The 19,377-nt window shown below is 40.0% G+C and overlaps 1 protein-coding gene across 1 annotated transcript in view; it reads right to left on the bottom strand.

The window, feature by feature from the left end:
* The window catches only part of NYAP2 (neuronal tyrosine-phosphorylated phosphoinositide-3-kinase adaptor 2), a 118,897-nt gene extending 101,299 nt beyond the window's left edge, over positions 1 to 17,598 (bottom strand). The window contains exon 1 of the mRNA XM_054386240.1: positions 17,384 to 17,598. Within this exon, the coding sequence (XP_054242215.1) occupies positions 17,384 to 17,589 (206 nt within the window). The 5' untranslated portion in view covers positions 17,590 to 17,598. The remainder of the gene's footprint in view (positions 1 to 17,383) is intronic.
* Positions 17,599 to 19,377: the final 1,779 nt, after the last annotated feature.

The following is a 19,377-nucleotide window of genomic DNA, read 5'->3' as shown; positions in this document are numbered from 1 at the left end:
CAATGAAGAGTTCCTCATAATATCCAACCTAAACTTCCCCTGGCACAACCTGAGGCCTTTTCCTCTCATCCTATCACTTGTTACTAGGGAAAAGAGACTGATACCCATCTCCCTACAACCTCCTTTCAAGTTGATATCACTGAAGTTTACAGAAAGCTGTAAAAAAACTGCATTAAGCAGGTAGATCTGTCACACACAAATTATCAGAAGGGCAAGCTCTGCCTCTTGGCCTAATTCCTCCTTGGTCCCAGAAGGACATGGAAAGTGCTGTCGCTGCATCTTCCAGGCATCAGGTACTGCTCCTCTCTGCCCTTTCACAGCAGTCACAAGGCAGAATGCCCTTGTGCTCCCCGAGAACGAGGAAAAACTTGGCTGCAGGTGAACCAGGGAGCATCCTTTCAAAAAGCATTGTGATTTTACAAGTCAGCCTTGCAAAGCCCAGACAGCAGCAGGTTTAACACCCCATTACTGTCAAATGGCATGTGGGACCACTGCCTTCATTTAATGCTTCTGATTTGCTGAGTGAACACCAGGATGCAGGGAGGCTGCGAGTCATCGCACGCGATGTCAGCAGCCACCTCAGCTGTTCCTTCACAGCCTGTCACACCTTCAAAGGACGAGGACATGAAACAGCTGCTGTGTGCACTGGCTTAAGGAAGAACAACTTCTCAGGTGGGATTTCATCTCCCTTGGGCTGGAAAAACTCCACATGGTAGAAAGTCACTAATGATCATGCAGTGCTGAGCCGAGAAAGGCTCAGCCTTTCTTGTAGCCTTGGTTGTACTGTGTTTGCTGCTTGCTTATGCAACTGTAAGGAAGGATTGCTGCAGTATTTTCTAAAAGACCAGGAGAGCTTCTGACCTGTTGTTTTGCCTGCTGCAATCTCTGACAGTTCCAGCATCATGATGGCTCATAGCAAACAGCAAGCACTGAACTATTTATTTGGAGCACAAATTAATGAATTGGAGCTGAATAAGGGCCTCTGCTTACTCTAAAAGTGCCAAAATGCAACAGGCTACTCAGAAAACAAAACCCCACACAGATGAAAAACTAGCATTTCCCCAATGATTTATTGCAAAGTTCAAGAATGGGTTCATCCCAAGTGTTATTCCAGTGAATAAAGGAAGCTGCATTAGAGCTGATGGTAGCTCTAAGTGCTTCAGGAGAAACTGTGGTTTGCGAAAAAGTGAGAGGAAACATTAATTAAAGATTTTTGGAAATGGTTGGAATCTATTTCTGGCTTCTTATCTGGACAGATACAGTGAAACCGAAGTGCAAGCAAATTTAACATATTCTGAGAGGTGCTTTATACTCTTTTTTTACAACAATCATCCTGAATCAATAGGTATTCTAACATGACTGAGACATGGGTATTCCAATAGGATGTATTATTAGCATGGTCAGGAAATGGTTCACTTGAGGAGGATAGACATACAAGCCTTCATTATTATTACAAAATTGTGAGGGTTTTTGACCACCCAGTTGGATTTTGTTGTTGGTGGTTTTGTTTGCTGTTTGGTTTTGGTTTTTTGGTGTGGTGTTTTTTTGTTTTGTTTTTGTTTTTTTTCCCATGGGTACAGAATGGCCTAACCACAGACTCAACACACATTCATGGTAGAAAGCAACAAAGAGCATATCAAAAGCATCAGCCTGCCAGGAAGAGGATGAAGACTAAACTGTCTTAATTGTTTCCTCCATGAGCAGGTACAAAGGACCTGAATGAAGATTAGCACAGCTGTTCTAAGTGGAAAAGCCACCACATGATAAATGGTCACAGACTGGGGCTTGTTGAGGTGACCTCGCTGCTTCTCTTACTTAGAGGCACTTCATAAATACAAAAACAAAGAGAGGAAAATGCTGGTACCTGAGAACTCTGCTCCAGAAAACTACTTGCTTTAGACTGAAACCTGAATTTTTAATCATCTACACAATGAGGTTTTAAAATTGAAGTGGGGGAAAACTGGCCACTTTTAATATGAAGCTCAATTCACTCCTGAATGCTTCAGCAGCTTTGTAGGAGACTTGTTGGAAAAAACCCACATAACTGGATGTCACCTTCCTCTTCTGTGTTCAAATTAATCAAATGAAGCTGTACAAGCTTCAGCCACTACATGCTCAAAAAAACCTCAGAGGAGGGTGTGTATCACTGCTTTCCAGGCACACATAGATCAAGATAAAAAGGGCTGGGAAAACTGATTTGCATCATCTCCAGCAGCAAGTATTGCGAAGAGACAGAAAAGGACAGAGCAGTAAAAGAAAAGTAGCTCTGATGCTTTGGGTGAAGCAATCTGGGTATGAATCATCTCAGGAACTTTACTGTTGCTTTTCAAACAAATTATTCATCCATTTACTTCTGCTGGTATTTGGTTCTAATGAATATCCTAAGCTTTAAAAACAACACACAGTGGTAAATCAGCAGAATTAGATATCTTTATACCCTATGGTCTCATAACCACAGTGAAGAAACTGAAAATTCTGGTAGTGAAGAGGCAAAGATCCAATTTCACGCAAACAATCTGATATTTTCAAACTAAAAAATATTAATGTTTTGATTTCACAGAGGACAGAAGAATAGCAGGCTGTGTATTTCTTTCTCACACTATGATTTCATGCTCATCCTTCTGAACAGGTTCCACTAACCTTAAATAACCTAAGGCTACTGCAACCTTTTAACCCAAAAGCTCTGGCAAGTCTGCACCATGCTGAGACTTGCATCCTCTTGCCAGTTCTAACACTAAGTGACTTAGACCCATATAGTAAGTTTTCAGGCAATCCTGTTCACCTAGGCACCTTCTGTTAGAACTGAAGCACCTGGGTCATATAGGTGGAGTAATTTACATCAGGATGCATGAAAAACTGAGCCTTGGAATGGCTGAACTTGAGCACCATCTGCTTATGGATTCGGCTGTCATTGGCAAAGCCAAGAGGTGCCAGCTTCACAATCCAAAAGGTGACTGTTGTGTACCGTAAACCTTGTGCTCACCAGAACCACAACTCTCCACATGATCATAAAACTCTCACCACAACAATCAGTTTCCAGGGATACTAAACATGGAATATTTGCCACATTTTGACTTTTTCAGGTGGAGTCTAAATTATGCAGACCAGGCTGCAGGCCTCTTCGAAGTACTGGGATTGCTCAAACCCAAAATGTCTAGGACATGAATACCACTAGTAGCAAACAAGTACCTTGATCCATGTATACATCTGCTCTCCTGCTTTGATCTACATGACCATAAAAAGGGAAAAACCCTCAGCCAAGTATGCAAATAATAACAGTACTATTAAAAATCTTGGACCTAACTGAGGAGCAAAACCAGGGCATGGAGAAAGTGGAATTTGATTATGCTGAAGCTTGGTGCAAACATCTGTTTTTTCTGTCATGGTGAACTTCAGTGAAGGGAAAGATTCACAGCCCTCTTGAGCACAACAGAAGCCAAAGACCACACTGCAGGACAACCCTCTGGCCCAACCTTCCTAGGGCAATATTTCCCAAGCAGTACTACACCTCTATGAACAGACTTCAGCATCTCAGTTTATGACAGTGCTTATTTTTTTGGATCTCTACTTAGTTATTAATTGCTGATCTGACGTTATTAGGAAGGAAGGGGAAATTTGAAATAATTTATTTCCTCCTCAGAGATACTGACTGCATATCAGTTTGGATCTGAGCTTACTCTCAGACTGGTTAGAAGTGCTTATTCCTTCAGTATTGTGGAGAGTTCCTCAATATTGCAGCTTGTGTTTCACATTAGCTAAAAATGACTTACTTCCATTAAAGAGAAAGAAATGGAAGATATTACCACTCTGAAAACAGAGGGAGAATCCTCTGCCGCTCTCTTTTTACTGCCTGCACTTAATTTACCAAATGTATGCCCTTAAAACCAAGGAAATGAATAGTTTCAAGTGGCATAACTCTTATACTCTACATAATAGCCACAGTGACACAGAGAAACATAAGCTTTACTGTGGCATCAACTTAGTTTACACCCCAAGTAAATTGCAGTACTTCTCTCAAAGTGCAAGTACAACACAAAACATTTTAGAGAAAGAAATACAAAATTAGCCAACAACTTATGCTGGCCAACCTTAAATTAACATCAATGCACATCAGCAATGGAATCATAACACAGGGACACTGAACACTGCTACAACTAAAGGAATAAATTCTCATTTTCAAGTGGAGCTGTAAGAGTTTACTAGAAAATGTGTGTTTCTGTAAATTTAATTTTTTCAACAGCTTCTATGTTATCAGGCAAAATACATGCGATGTATGAAGACTTCAGGACTAAGAGGGAAATTAAAATAACTGAAAAGATACATTTAGAAAAATACACAGGTCTGACTTAGAGCTCTAGTGTAATTTCCAAATGCCCTTTTTAAACCTGCATTTGACAACCAGATATGTTTGGCTTACTTTTGACGTAGCTTGGAATTCAGTGCAGTCCCCAGCTCTGCCCTTCCGAGTGTCTTGAATGGTAAACAAATTGCAGATAATTATATTCTGTCTCTTAGCAACCTTAACTGTCTTGCAATGAAGTTCTTGGGCTTTTTTTTTTTTTTTTTTTCCTCCTGGTGTATTCTGGTAATGACATTTTCCCCACAAATTTTAGACCCAGTCTGACAAACCCGTTTTGTGCAGACTCTCCTGGAGCAGCTCATCAGTAAGTGGGGGAAAAAAAAAACCAACCAACAAAAAAACAAAGATCAGCTGGTGAAAGCTGCCATCTTGTTTATAATCTCTTGGGAAGACAATTCACAAAAAACATATTGAGGACATATATTGAGAACAAACAAATAACTAAGTAGGAAGAGGCTAGTCAAAATATTTTGTCATGAGCTTAAATAACCTTTTCCACTGCTATAACAGCAAACAAACACAATATAGGAATCTGTGGTTAAAACACAAATCTTTAGATTGCAAAAATCTTCACTTCATTGCAGTGGAGTAGGCAGAGCCTTTGTTCAGTGCCTTCCTGGGAAAGAATTGATCTCAGAGTTCTCCTACCCTCTTAATAATATCACAGTTGATTATTTTCAACAAAGTAAATATGCTGCAAAATCAGCACTGTCATAAGATGCAATTAAAACAGTAACTTAAAATACCTTAGCCTGCCAAAACAGTTTTTATTACCATCGTAATGTCTCCTGACTCAAATACTGATTGCACATCAGAATCCTTGTAGGATTGTTGGCAGAGATGCAAGGATATGCTCTGCACCTTCCTTATCTGTGGCCCTAATAACACCAATAATACTGCTTCTCAGTTTAATGGCCAGTTGACATACAAGCACCTCTCTACATTAACTCCCAAAGCAGGTTATCATCTCTAAAGTGGTAACCAAACAACAAACTCATCAGAAGCAGAATGCGAGGAGCCAGCAGTCTTTCACTGAATAGTGTTAATTGCAAGCATTTGCACCTTGACTGATTATTTAGGGAATGAAGATGAAAATCTGAACCAGATTTCCCTAATGTTTAAAAGCAACACCATAAATCACAAAAATGCTTAATTTCCACACATGGATCTGACAATTGATCTTTCCAGCTCTTGGTAAATTGCACCTGCACAGCATACATAAGGGACTAAGTAACTTAAGGGGTTTGGGGAGCAATTAATAATTAAGAGTAATGCAGTCTTTTCACAATGTTTTCTTGCTGTTCTCCATTTCAGTGAAGCACCTGCTGATGTACCTGGGCTCAAATGAAGTGCTTGCCACAAAAACCTCAGGTTGCAACTAGGTGAGAAAGAGAAGCCGAGCCTCTTCAATCAGGGATCTGAGAGAGGAAAGGAAAACAGAATGGAAAAGGGTTTCCTTTCCACCACATGCTGCTTTAGTAGAGAATCTGTTTTCCAGCAGGTCCTGAATATGCAGGTGTGCGCCATTCAAGAACAGTGCCAACAGGCAGCAGAGATGACACTGTGCTATGTCTGCCCTTCAGTGGTGGAATCAGGGCAAGACTGCATTTCTGCTGGTCCCTTTTCTCCAGGGGCATGGGCCTGATTCCACTGCAGCTCCATCTTTGAACTTCTTTGCTCATCACCACGTATTCTACTGAGGTTGCAGCCCCTCAGATCTGCTAATCAAATGCCAAACTTTTCCTTAAGAAGTCAGGAAAAGTTTGTAACAGGTTACATTTTGCTGGGTGACTAGATGAAGATCATTGTCATTATCAGACCTAAGAGGATGTATGTTAATCAGCAAGGAGCAAAGGTCTTCTCCGGCAAATGTTTTAGGAATGCTTTGTTGAAAGTGGAATGGACCAGGACTTTTCTGATCTGTCCTCACTTATTCTAGTAGGAAAAAAAGTGAAATTAAATCTAGGAAAAGCCCACAGAGATAGGAGCAGAACATGCCCACTCAATTATACCAAAAAGCCCTTTAATTTCCAATTAATAATAATAAATTTGAAAATCACTGTTTTATCTTTGCACATAGAATCATAGAATGGTTTGGGGTGAAAGGGACTTTAAAGATCATCTAGTTCTAACCCCCTGATATGGGCAGGGACACCTCCTACCAGACTAAGTTGCTAGGTATTTTCCAAATGGAAGACAGCCAGAAGAAACCATGTATAATCAGTCTTCTCAGCCATTATCCATTTTTTTAGAAGCTCACAGCATCTCAGAGGAGAGGAAGAAACGCAGATGATGCTGATGGAAACACTACGATGCACCAGTCCAGTTTCCCTTTAAGCAGCTGGCAGAGCTGGAGCAGTCACATGGCAGGACAGCGTGTGTTGAGGTCTGTGCTGCCTGTTTAATAAGCCATGAAGCTCTGGCTGAACTGCCGTGTGTAGCATGTGATAGCAGGGTTGCCATGGCGAGGACATATGCAGTTCTTCAGCTTCGTCACAGACAGAGCAGAATTCAGATTAACAATGCGGGAACAGGATTTCTTAGGAATAAAAGCTGCACTTAGACTAACAGTTCAGCTATAAAGCTGAAATAATTTAAATTATCTCTTAAATGGTATTTGTGATGTGCCGATTAAAAGACTTTTAATCCCAAAACAAAGCCATGTAATGCAAGCACTATCAGCTCTGTCTCTAAAAGCAGCTGTATATTTGGTGTATCCCAGTACATGAATATCAGTACACTTCTGCATTTAAACACAGGAAATTGTATTTCTGCTTCAGCCCTCAAAGGCAGACATAACTAGTAGAGGGAGGAATGAGGGACAACTGTTTCATTGGAACAACAAAAACTGTGTCAAAACAAACGAGCTACCATTCCTAATTCAGTGTTGGAATATGGATGGAGCTACCTGCATCCCAAAGTCACATTTCATCAAAGATTCTGTCCCTGCAGGACAGTCCTAGGAGTGTTTGCCCTGACTAAGGGCAGCTCCAACAAGGCACATTGCTGCTGTACATCTAGGAGTAGCACTGTGGACCCAGAATTTAACATGAAGTGTTGGACCTTTGGCACACCTTTAACTTCAGCATTTAATACACACATGAGGAATTTTCATCAGTGTTGCTGTTCCAAGAGAAAAGGTATCCAAGTCCATACATAATTTCTGATACTACAGAAACTGCAGAACTACAAAGAACCTTCAGGCAAAAACTGACAATGAGCCTAACCATGAAGAGTGAGCACCTGAGTCTCTGAGCCATCACATAAAATCAGTTAGGGCTCAGTGCCATGGGAATAGCTAATAAAAGTTAGCCCTTTGCCTCTATACTTCTTTGTAAAAGTGCTTGAATAGGATAACTTACATTAAAAAGACAACTAATTCTCATAGTGTTTCCTCCTTACAAGCAGAAAACCAAATAAAAATTTTATGCAAGTTAAAGCCCAATGGGTCTCCCCAACCCCTACACTGGCTTCCAGACTCTTCCCATCACTTCCTTGGGGCTGGTCTCAAAAGCTACATAACCATTCATGTTTATAATCACTACCAGGCTCAGGGCAGCTGGAAGTGTCAAGCTCTTCCAGCACAGAGACAAGATGTTGCTTTTGTTCTTTCCCTCTGTTAGAAGATTCTGTGTTGGGGCTTTATGGCTTAATTTTAGATGCTTCTCTTTAACCTTATGTTTCTTACTCAGGTTTATGTTCCCACATACACCTCATTTCCTCTGTGTATCAGTAGCAATAAAAGGGAAAATCTCCATTGCAAATAGCTTGCTGATTCAAAGGAATCAGGCTACTAAACCATAAAGCAACTCTCAGGATTTCCTCTTTAGAGTGGTCTGAATTCACCCTTGATTATTATTATTTTGAATTGGATCTCCATATAATTGAAGAACTGCATCACTGCTGATCCAGCCAAGATGTTTCTCCTATAATAAAATTGCATAACAGATGACATGGACCTCTATGCTTATGGAAGATGAATATCAAAACCTAACCACTGCAACACTGGATGCACTTTCAAGATGCAAAGAACTGATTTGGTTGTGCTACTTGGCTTTAAGACAAAATTGCTGACATCTCTCCAGTTCAGATTATTACCAAAAATTAGAAAAATGAGATCACTATTCAGATCTCCTAATGTAATTTTGGTGTTAGCAGACTCATTTTTAATTAGCATCTCTTTGTTTATTTACTCAGACTTGCCTATCATGGAGGGCTGCAGGATTGTCTCAAGTCAGAGTTAAAGCTGAGCATAAGATAAATAACTTCTCACATTGCCCACTACCTCTCTCCCAGCCTTGAGCTTTCTGCAGACAGCAAAAATTTGCTTCTCCATAGCTGCATGCAGAGAAACAAAACAAACTTTACATTTAATTATAGAAGATTATTCTCTAGATGGGCTACATTTTTAAACAATCTCCTTGGCAATACAAAGGACTCAGCAGTTTCCTTTTGTCTTTAAAGATTCAATTAAAAGTATGTTTCAGAAATTAAATTACAGCATGAAATTAGCTAAGGGTATGAAATACTGCATTTGCCCTGGCATTCAGGGAAAGACTGTACAGAGCAATTCACTTAATGGCTCCTAACATGTGATCTCAAGTTAATAACCAAAGTGCCCTCAGCTAGCAGAGGATCTACTGGCAAGATACACCCTCTATAATCCACCAAAAGGAGAGATGGATTAAACTCAGGTAATTCTTATTAATTTATGGTAAACCCTACCATTATTCTCATTTTTGATCTCTTAAAATGTTACAGTTTTGTCAAGTGACACACTTGCTGGCAGGAATATTTCTGAAGGGTTTAGCTGGATGTAGTCTTCTCAGTTGTGACACATTTCAGCAGCATCTGTCTGAATCTGTTGGAAGCATTTGTTTCTCTGTAGCTTTCAGAGAGTACTGCTGGATGCAATTCATCACAACCACTGGGGATACACTGCAGTTTGTTCTTTGCTGTAGTAATAGAGAGAAGGAAATGAGCAGTCCCCTAACTCCTCACATGTCCCTCTAGTCACCTGTTGGGTACAATTTCAGCTCATGCTGTGAGCTGCCTTTGCGCTGGGTTAGTGTTTCAGAGGAATCTAATTTCCATGAGGGGTCCTTGGGTACTGTACAATAAAAAAAAAAAACAACCCAAAAAAACCAATTCCACTTATGTCTGCCTTCTGTGGGACCAAACCAGCAGACTTTGCTCATCCACAGGCTCCTAGTAGTGCTGGATGCTGCAGTGCAGGGAATTGACAGGTCCCAGCTAAGCTGAAGTCTCCCAGGGACACCCCACACCAGCTAAATCACAGCCTTCCAGCACAGGATGTGGCTGTGGGGGCTCTGTGTTGTTGATTAAGAGCCTGTGCTGAGGACATGCTCCACAGTGGGTTTTTTTTGTTTGGTTGGTTTTGTGGCTTTGGTTATTTTTTTTAATACTCTTAAACTGACTTCACTTAGGATTACAAGTAAATTAGAGTAGAAAGCCAGAAGGAAAAATAAAAGGAGTCTCAAATTAACTATAAAACCTACAGCTAATACAATCTCTGCAACCCATTTCTTCTCTAATCTCTCCTTACTCCCATTTTAATCCAATCGCATGAAAATCTAATCAGTGCATATGCACATTCCTCTTTTCATACACATTTTAGCCACTGATCTTGGCAACAAGATGCCCACCCCCAGCAGCAGCATGTCTGTACTGACATTCCCTTCTTCCAGGGGCATGCCTAAGAACACACTTCCTTCTTTAAGCTAAGAAAACGTTCATGCTTTCCTGTGGAGGGAAACAAATAGATAAAGGCATGCATAGACAGTGAGAAGGGGGCTGAGAAGGACAAGCAAAAGGAGCAAACATCTGCCAGCTGTGTGAGGCACAAAGTAATCTTTATTAATAACAACAGCTAAATAAGCTGTGATTTATGGCCCAGAAAGAGCAATAAACTGAGCTGACTTACTCAAAGAATATACTTTCCTTCAGCTATATGAACAGGTACAACAGATTTTTCTGCAGGCAAAGAAAGATTCACTCACGCTAGTACAGACCTTCATATCTGCTGGGTTCCCAGACCGGTGCTGTGTGTTCCCAGTGTTTACTCCCCAGTTATGGTGGAATTTTCAAAGGACATGTAGTTAAACAGACATGTCCAGGAGTGTGTCTAGCTTCAATTTCACTACTTATGGGTCAGAAGACTCCTTTCTGCAAGTCTTCTGTACATTAATTCAGGTCACAACATTAGAATACTGGTCAAGTGCCAGTGAATTTCAGTGTGGAGTGTGTTTTGGTTACTGGAAGTCTTGTAACAGATCAATGCTTTCATCTTGCCAGCAAGTCATGAGCTAGACTTTATTAATGTTACAGGCCTATTCATTGCCCTGTTTTGCTGAATATATATTTCTCTGTTAATGAAGTCCACCCTATATTAGTTATGAAGACTCTATATTATCTGGACATGTTTTTTAAGCCAGTCTTCACAACAACACATTTTATTTATTTTTCTTTACTTGATGCAATTTCATGATCTACCTGAAGCCATTTTCCAAACAACTGCAACTCTGACTGGTTGTGCTTCCCCACTGCTCAACATGCATCTCTGTCTTAATAAGAGTAACTTTTTGATTGGAGGCAATGCTAGAGCATTTTATCTACTACATTAAAATTACAATCGTGCATCCTATAGTTAAAGAGTTATAAAGAGCAAAAAAAACCCAAAACCAAACACAAACAAACAAAAACCCCAAACCCCAATTTGAAACAGATATGAGATGGGAAGAAATTACTTAAAACTGGCCCCAAAGACCCACAGACCTCCCAGCACATTTCAGCGATGGCTGCCGGTATAGAGCAGATCTCCTCTGAACGACTCAGCATGCAGAGGAGGCACCAGCTCATGGGCTGCATGTGGGTACAGGCCTAAATGGAACTGGAGCGCAGCCAGTTCACCCATTTACAGAGGTGGGCTGTCAGCCTGCAAATACCCATAGCATGGAGTTCTTAGACTGGATTTTAAGAAGAAGAAAAGGAATCTGTAACACCTTCAGAAGTCCTCTGGGGTCTCTGGCCCCACACTACTTTTAAATACAGTAAATGAATCCTGAGCAAAAGCGTACCCGGTTACATAGTACACCAGGACATGTCTGAGCAAATTCTGGAATGACGAAGCGGAAGAAATCATATAACTGTCCCAAAAAGTGGTAAGAGTTTTAGGCAAAATTTGTGGAAGATTCACTGAAAATAACATCAAGATTTAGATGCTAAATTTATAATGATTTCTGCATTATTTCCTTGGAATTCCCAAGCACACTATCAGCCTCTGTGCTAAATTTTAAATGACATTTGTTGCCTAACTGTCCTAAAATAAAACTTCTCAGAATAACAGGACCAGCACTATCATATAGTTTGCATTGTGTCTGTTGTTTATTTTGTGTGGCAATAATACAGATGACCATATGGATCTGAGCATTTGGAAGGGAGGATTTGTTTGCTAGATCATCACATCTGTTTACTTATAAATGCAACAAAAATACATTTGGAGGTCACTGGCTGCACAACCGGTATCCTTACTCTTGATGAAAAAACACTGTCAGTGCTACTCTTCCTACATCAAACCAACTTCAGAAAAGACCCTATGAAATCTTCATGAGAGAAACATTTTGAAATCATACAAGAATTAGTTTATATCATACCTCAGCAGTCACTTCCACACCACAAAGGTGGTATCACAGCAATCATTTAATCTAGGATGAAATGAGTAAGCAGCATGACCAGGAGGAAGATAAGTAAAACAACCAGTGCCACAGTTAAGCTTCCTCATAACACATACTCTGATTAAAGAAGCATGTACCACTGACCTCATACCCAACAATCGCATTCATCCAGTGAACCTGGATTGGAATTAAAAACAACCAAAACACCACAACACACAAACAAACCCAAAACAAACCCTAAAAACAAACAAGCCCTCGAAATCCCCACACCAATAACAACAGGCTCACAAGACTGTAATTTAGAAGATCTCAATAATCTGCTTTCAGGTATTCCAGCCTAACCCCTCACTATGGTCCAATATATTTATTGCACTTCCTTCATCTTTTTCTGCACTTCCTTCACCTTTTTATTGAGACTGGTTGTAAGAACGAATCATCTAGCAGGCACAAGCATTCCGGCAAATTCAGAAATATCTAGTTCACTACACAAAATTTCAACTGCAGACAAATAAATAATCAGAAAAAGAAGGAACAATATTGCAAAAATTCTTTTACTTGAAGTATTTTTCTGACTTCATGAAATTATTGTAACGAGCAAATTCACAACAAAAATATTTCGCTTACCTTATTTTTGATTCTGCTAGAAACCTTTTGGTAGAAACACCCTAGCACATTCATTATCTCTAAGATTACAATAATTTTCTCAGATGGACAGGGATTTTCGTAGTGAATAATGCCATGCACAGAAATGTTTTATATTTGTTTGCCGCAATAAGCCTTGACTTTTCTCTGCAGAATACAATTTACATCTTGTTCATGAAGGAAGCTAAAGACAGGAACCACAGAGAACTATGGACAGGTAGTACCTGAATTCAACTACTTCCACAAACTTAAAAAGAAGATTAAAAACAAACAACAACAACAACAACAAAAAAAAAAAACCACCCCCACAAAAACACACCCACAACAAAAAACACCACAACAAACAGAGCAAGAGAAATATGTGATCTTACTTTTACCAATGGTCTAGTCTTCAACGTATTTGCTTTGCCAAAGGCAGGAGAGGTTAGGATGACAGCTGTTGATTACAATTCCTGCTTTATTACAAGAGCTTAGCTCTGCCCCTGGCTTGGCTGGCCCATTTCTGCTTGCTTTAACACAGAACAGTGCTCCTAAAAGCTCCTCCTCTTGACAGCATCTGTCTGGATACTTACCTCGACACGCAGTAACAAGGCTTTCCACAGAGCCATTTAGGTTCTGGGAACAAGCTACAAAATCAGAAGCAAAAAACAAATATTTTGATGACTGTGTCCAGTTAGAAATTTCTGCCCACTAATACCAGCAACTGTACACCAGAGCAGAATCAAGTCTTCATGTTAAAAATCAAAATGATGACTTCCCCAACAAAAAGAGCAGCTTGAATGACACCTGAAAACTAGAAGGCAGAACTTTGAATGCCTGTGCCTCCTAGGAAAGTGTGTATACTCCCTATGATCAATGCACTACATCTCAGCCTTCAGAGGAGGAGGGTTCATTATTTGTTTTTTACCAAGACTTGGTATTTATACAATTTAAAAACAAAAACACTGGTGATATATTCACACAAGACTATGAATAATAGATGAATAGTATTTAAAATGTATGCATTTCAATTACAGATGAGTCAAGAAAGCAACTGCTCACCCTAACAGATGCCCCATGTAAGGTGAAAATACTCACCTTTTCCCTGGCACCCATAACAACTGAAGTAAAGCTACCTTCTGTTCCCAGGAACACTGCCTACAGCAGATATTGCATCATGGTAAATGTCCATGTTGCAGTGCCACAACTTCATTGCCAGTGACAATGATACTGCTTTGTAACTTTATTTGCAATTTATAAGCCCTGTGGGCAATATGCCAGTATGTTCCCTTGGTCTGGACACAGCCGCTGAACAGACAATGATCAAGTAGTGAGATTAGGCAAATAAAAGGTAGAAGGAAAAAAGGTCTAAAAATTGGGTCCCAAATATATAAACTAATATATTTGTCATGGCTGACTCTCAGCTACTGATCAGCACGTTAATCTTATTTTCTCTGCATGATCGCTAAGTACCATACCAAAATTAGGTCAGAAATTCAGATCAGATCAGCTGACTCAGCCCAGAAAGATCAGACAAAGACTAGGTGCTTTTTATCCCCAGTCCAACATGAGGTGTTTTATTCCCTGCAATGTACAACAGATCTATATATTTTTCACTACAATTAACCTATTGGAATCACACAGGAGGAGATAGCAATCACATTGAAGGCACATCAGGGCTACTGAAGAAGCATACCACAATGTATCCTCAAGAAGGCAAAATGTACCATCAAACAGCTTTTATTTTTAGGTCATTTTTCACATCTTGTTTCCAAACTACTCAGATTAAAGCATTTCAATGAACTTTTAAGTCATTCAACATGGTTATGAGATGATTTAGGTAAATAACAGCTGCTTCCAAATAGTGTTGTGTGTGAATACCACCACTTTATTAGATAATAAATTACTCATTATTATGTTAATAGATGATCAGCCCTCTTCTGTATGAACACTAAAATTGAATAGCTTCTTGAAAAATTCAATAATCAGACTATTAGGTAATTTTCAGTAGGTGCCAAAGACTTACAGCTGCTTTATTTTGATTCCTACAAGCAAAAGGAAAGCTGGAACCCCCTCTCCTGCTCAAAATCTACCTGCACTTAATCCCAAGGGATGGCTCCTTGTTGCTAAGGAGGTTGTTTTCGGCTGTTGGTAGTCCCCAGCTTGGTAGCACTGTTATCACTGCACATGTGCATCACTTGCTATCTAGGCCACACTATCAGGAATTAGGGATAATATAAATACTCACCAAGATAAGGTAGAGACCTAAGTAATATAGCACAGAACAAAGGAGAAATCAATAATTCTACTTTAACTTCCCTGGCTGCTGTTTTTCAATAGACAACAGGGTCTTGGATGAATCTCTGGAGGTTACTATAGGGAGCAGGCAAAATTGCAATCAGGCTAAGTGACTTCAGACATAACAGATCCTTTAGTCAGATCAGATGTCCTCCCCTTGATCTGCCATTACATTTAGTTTTTCTAATCAAGAATTAACCACAAATACCTTATGTTCCCTCTTCATGTTTACACAGGAAAATGACAGATGAAAAAGATCAAAGAAAGTATTTCCTGAGATTTCCTAAGACGTTTGTCCTTCTTTGTTTCCTCAGATGGATATTGTTTACCCCCTCAATGTTACTGAGATGAACCAAGTGCAAAGAGAGCAGAGGGGACCGTTGAGAACATGGATTCCTGCAGAAGAATCCTTTGTTCAAGAAGTGTTGGTACCTCCAATCCACATACATGCACATGCTGTTCCTCTGATAAACCAGGCAGGTAGCCTAAAAGCTCTCAGTCAGACCCTTCCCATTGTGATATTGCTGATAATCTTCCTTGTGTCTTCTATTACTTTACCCAGGGAGCAGACCTCTGTAGAGGTCTCAGTAGATGCTCTCAATGGAGCATCAATAAGAATTCCATGGTTTGGCTCAGCCTTAAATTATCTGCACTTATCCAGAGCTCTTTGTCAAATCACTTTGCCAAGATCAATAAAACAGCCCACACAAACCAACCACAAGGTCGGAAATACTGTTTCCGCCATTCAAATGATTTAGAGAAGCTTGGCTAGAGGACCAGAAAGAACCAGGTAGGTACACAACATAGTCAGGCCTCAAGAAACCTATTCATAACAAAACCTTTTTCTGGCACTTGGTAACCTTCATGGGCACACATCTAAACAGGACAGCCAGAGTCAGACATATTTTGAGATGGGTCTCCCTACCCTTTCTTCTTGGAAACTGTGCAGTTTGTATAGCTATTCCATAATCAAAAGAGAGATGAACACTAAAAAATATAAACCAAACATGTATCCATCATAAATCAAACAAAACCTTCCCATATTAATCTGCTGCAAGTAAAAACATTTTCTCTCCTAAGCTGTGCATAGCATAACTTCTGCTACAAGCTGCCTATGACTTTGACTACCCAAAATCTTGAATCTCCCTAAAGATCACCCAGAACTGAACTGAGAACAATCTAAACAGTACCAAATTACACAGTTTATGGGCTCTTGTTAATCACCTTAATTCACATTATTCTTACTCCCTCAACCAAACTAGTGACAATCCAAAACATTCTACTGCGTGGAACATAAAGCAGCCATAATTTTGCTTTATGTTACTGCTTCTCCCTCCTCTGCACAACTGTATGTGCTGCTCTTTTCCTTTCAACATTCTATCACTACCAGACTAGCGAGGCGTTGCTGGAACATTCATAGCACAGCATGTCTGTTAGACCTGGATGTACAGTACCCAAGACAGACCATAAAATTTAATCACAAACTGAAATACAGAAGATTCATGCTGGGGGGGGAGGGGGAGGGGGGGAGGAATGAGAAATATCAAAGGAGCTTCTATCGGTTTATGCTCAAGTTATCTACCTGCACATAGAAGTTCAGCATTTGGATGGATGATTTCCCTGTAATACACAATTTATCCTTGTCTTCAAGAAAAGGCAGGTTTTTATATTCAAATGTATATACGATAAATATTTCTATCCCTTTCAGCCTTCCTTTCCTCTCCATGAGACTGCAGATGTTTCATTGCTCTCCACTAATACAAGAGGCCAGGTCATGAGAGTGCTCCTCTCATTAACAGTCAATTAAAATTAGTGTGGTTGCTCAAGAAAAGCCACGATGAGTTCTGCCCATCAGGGGTCTGGTTCATTTTCCTTTTTACTGAGTGCAGAGCAGCAGAATTTGGAGGAAATTGTAAATAGCAGACGTTTTTCTGTCAAACCTCAGACAGCAATTAGAAAGCTTTGAAAACTGACCAGATGTAAAACAGCAACTCAAGAAGAATCCATTTTGACCTGTCTTTGTCTCACAAGGGGTCACACAGAAATGGTACACTGCCCACCTAAATACATCTAAAAAGTACCGAGTGGATGAGGACCTGTTTTCTACTCCATCTCCTGTCCCAAACAGACAGAATTTTTGTTTTGAATTACACCCACTGAAGATGCCATATATGCTGAAACTGTGTACATTTGGGTGCAACACTCTTCCACTGTGGAAGATAGGACTATTCAGCATCACTTCTACACAAAACAAAACGTACAGTTAGCTGCCTGGGATAATGGTCTATGCTCCTTTTACCAGTAAGCTGCTTAGAAATGAACTGCTCAACACATTTACTGTATCCATGACCAAGCCCCTCGCTCTTCATTCACTCTGCCAGACCACTCATCTTTTCATCAAAATATTTACCGTTTTATTGCTTCTTCCTGTTTTCGGCGTTTTTCGCTCTTTTCTTTCAAGTAAGCCAGGTTTGTTTCATTCCTCATGCGATCATTCTCTCGAGCAATGTCTGATGCATTCTGTATAACCAAGCCATCATAGGCCTTCATCCCCATATCTTCAATATACTGGAGAAAAGCGCCCAAAGTGACCTCCTCCTGATTAGAACTCATCATCTTGCAGGAGATAATGAACAAAGGAAAGCAACGTTTCCTGCAGGTTAAAAAACACATAACACCTTAATCAGTAGGAAAACAGCTTAAGGTTTATGACAGGGAGATTGGGTCAGTTGTAATTAACAACAACGTTTGCTTGTTGAAAGAATAATAAACAAAGAAGTTCAATACAAAGAACACATTACTCAAGAAAAGAGAAGATGCAAACCCAGAGTCACTTTCAAGCAATGCAGATCCATCTAGTTAACATATTCAGGTGAGAAATACCATTCCATTTTTTGGAACTAAAAAGTTCAACATTTTCTTGAGCTCCAAAATCCAGAAATAACTTCTCAGAAGAAAGAACTACTCAGAAATACTTGTTTACATTTCTTAGTAATAGAGTTATGAGTGCACATGTCCTGGTCATGCTGCCCAACATCTTGTTAGCTTGAAGCTCCAAGAACAGATAAGAAATTCCAGATGAGCTGGGACCTTCAGAACTCCAAAGCCCCTGAATTCTCCAAGACTTCATGTATTTACAGTCCCTTTGAGCTAAGCATCCTAGAGCACAGGCACCCTTAGATCCCCAGGCTAGCTCCACAGCACACAACCTAAGTGCTCTCAGAAAGGTTCTAAAGGTTTTCCACTCAGCATCAGAGAGTCACCAGAACTCTGATGTATGAACCCATCAGTGATTACTACTAAAAGCATGATGTGATTTCAGAAACCATCCTAGCTATATAAGTTTTATACAACAGATGCACTAAACAAGTAAAACACAACTTTAATAAAACTGAATTGTCTCACCTTCTTATTTTAAATAGTAATTATTTTCAGATCCTGGGACATTAGGATCTGGAGTAGCATTATCCTCACACACCTTGTGAGTGGGTTTCTCATCATACAAGCAAGGAGTCAATGCAGAGTGACAGAGTGACCTGCTGCAGAGCTAGCAGCTGAACTCAGCTCTCTAAGGCATGTTTGTTTCTCCACTGCTAGAGCATCCCTCCCTTCCCCGAAGGAAGATGGTGTGACTGCTGGGAATCAGCCTGAGAATCATGCCAACACTGCAACTAGGAGTGATCTTAGTGAACAAGCAAGGAGCATCCTGTCTGCACACAGATTTCAAGGGCAGAGATCCTGTGAAATCAGAGACAAAGATCCTTCCTCTATTTCCTAACATAGTGCTGTATTTCTGATCTTTCCTACACTGCTGGACAAGCAAAATTCTTATCAGAATAAGTACTGATTAAAAAATAAATTAAAAAAATCTAAAGCTCTTGTAGATTCTAGCAATCCACACTGGCCTTTCAAGGCACTGCCCTGAACATGAGAAAAATATGCTTTTACAGCCACAGGGTAAGCAATCCACAAGGAATTAAAAGCAGAAAGAAATACTTTTCCACTCTTCATTTTTTCCACTTTTATTTACTGTTGCAATGGCAAGAAGCATCTGGTTTCAGACACTTCAAAAGCACATGAATATTTTTTCCCTTTTTCTCCATGTATTTATATAAAAATTATTCCTGTACAATGGTAAGCTGACTGATAAAATCATGATGATTCAGAGGATGCAGAGGGTCTGCTCCTATCACCTTTTCCACCTCCCAAGTCAGCCATGTCTATCAACTAAGGCTAGCATGAACTTAAGTCTGATGCTCAGGGTCACTAAATTAATTTAAGTATTGTTAGGCATGAGTACAGGTATCTCCTACTAATCCCTTCCAGGACAGAGGCAGTGAAAGATGCCTTAGTACAGCCCAACATGCATGCATGCAATCTTGCACACCTTTCACACTGGACGTG

The sequence above is a fragment of the Indicator indicator genome, chromosome 13 (assembly GCF_027791375.1).
Source record: "Indicator indicator isolate 239-I01 chromosome 13, UM_Iind_1.1, whole genome shotgun sequence".
Classification (NCBI taxonomy): domain Eukaryota; kingdom Metazoa; phylum Chordata; class Aves; order Piciformes; family Indicatoridae; genus Indicator; species Indicator indicator.
The sequence above is the reverse complement of the archived record's forward strand: the minus strand, read 5'-3'. Positions and strand labels throughout refer to the sequence as shown.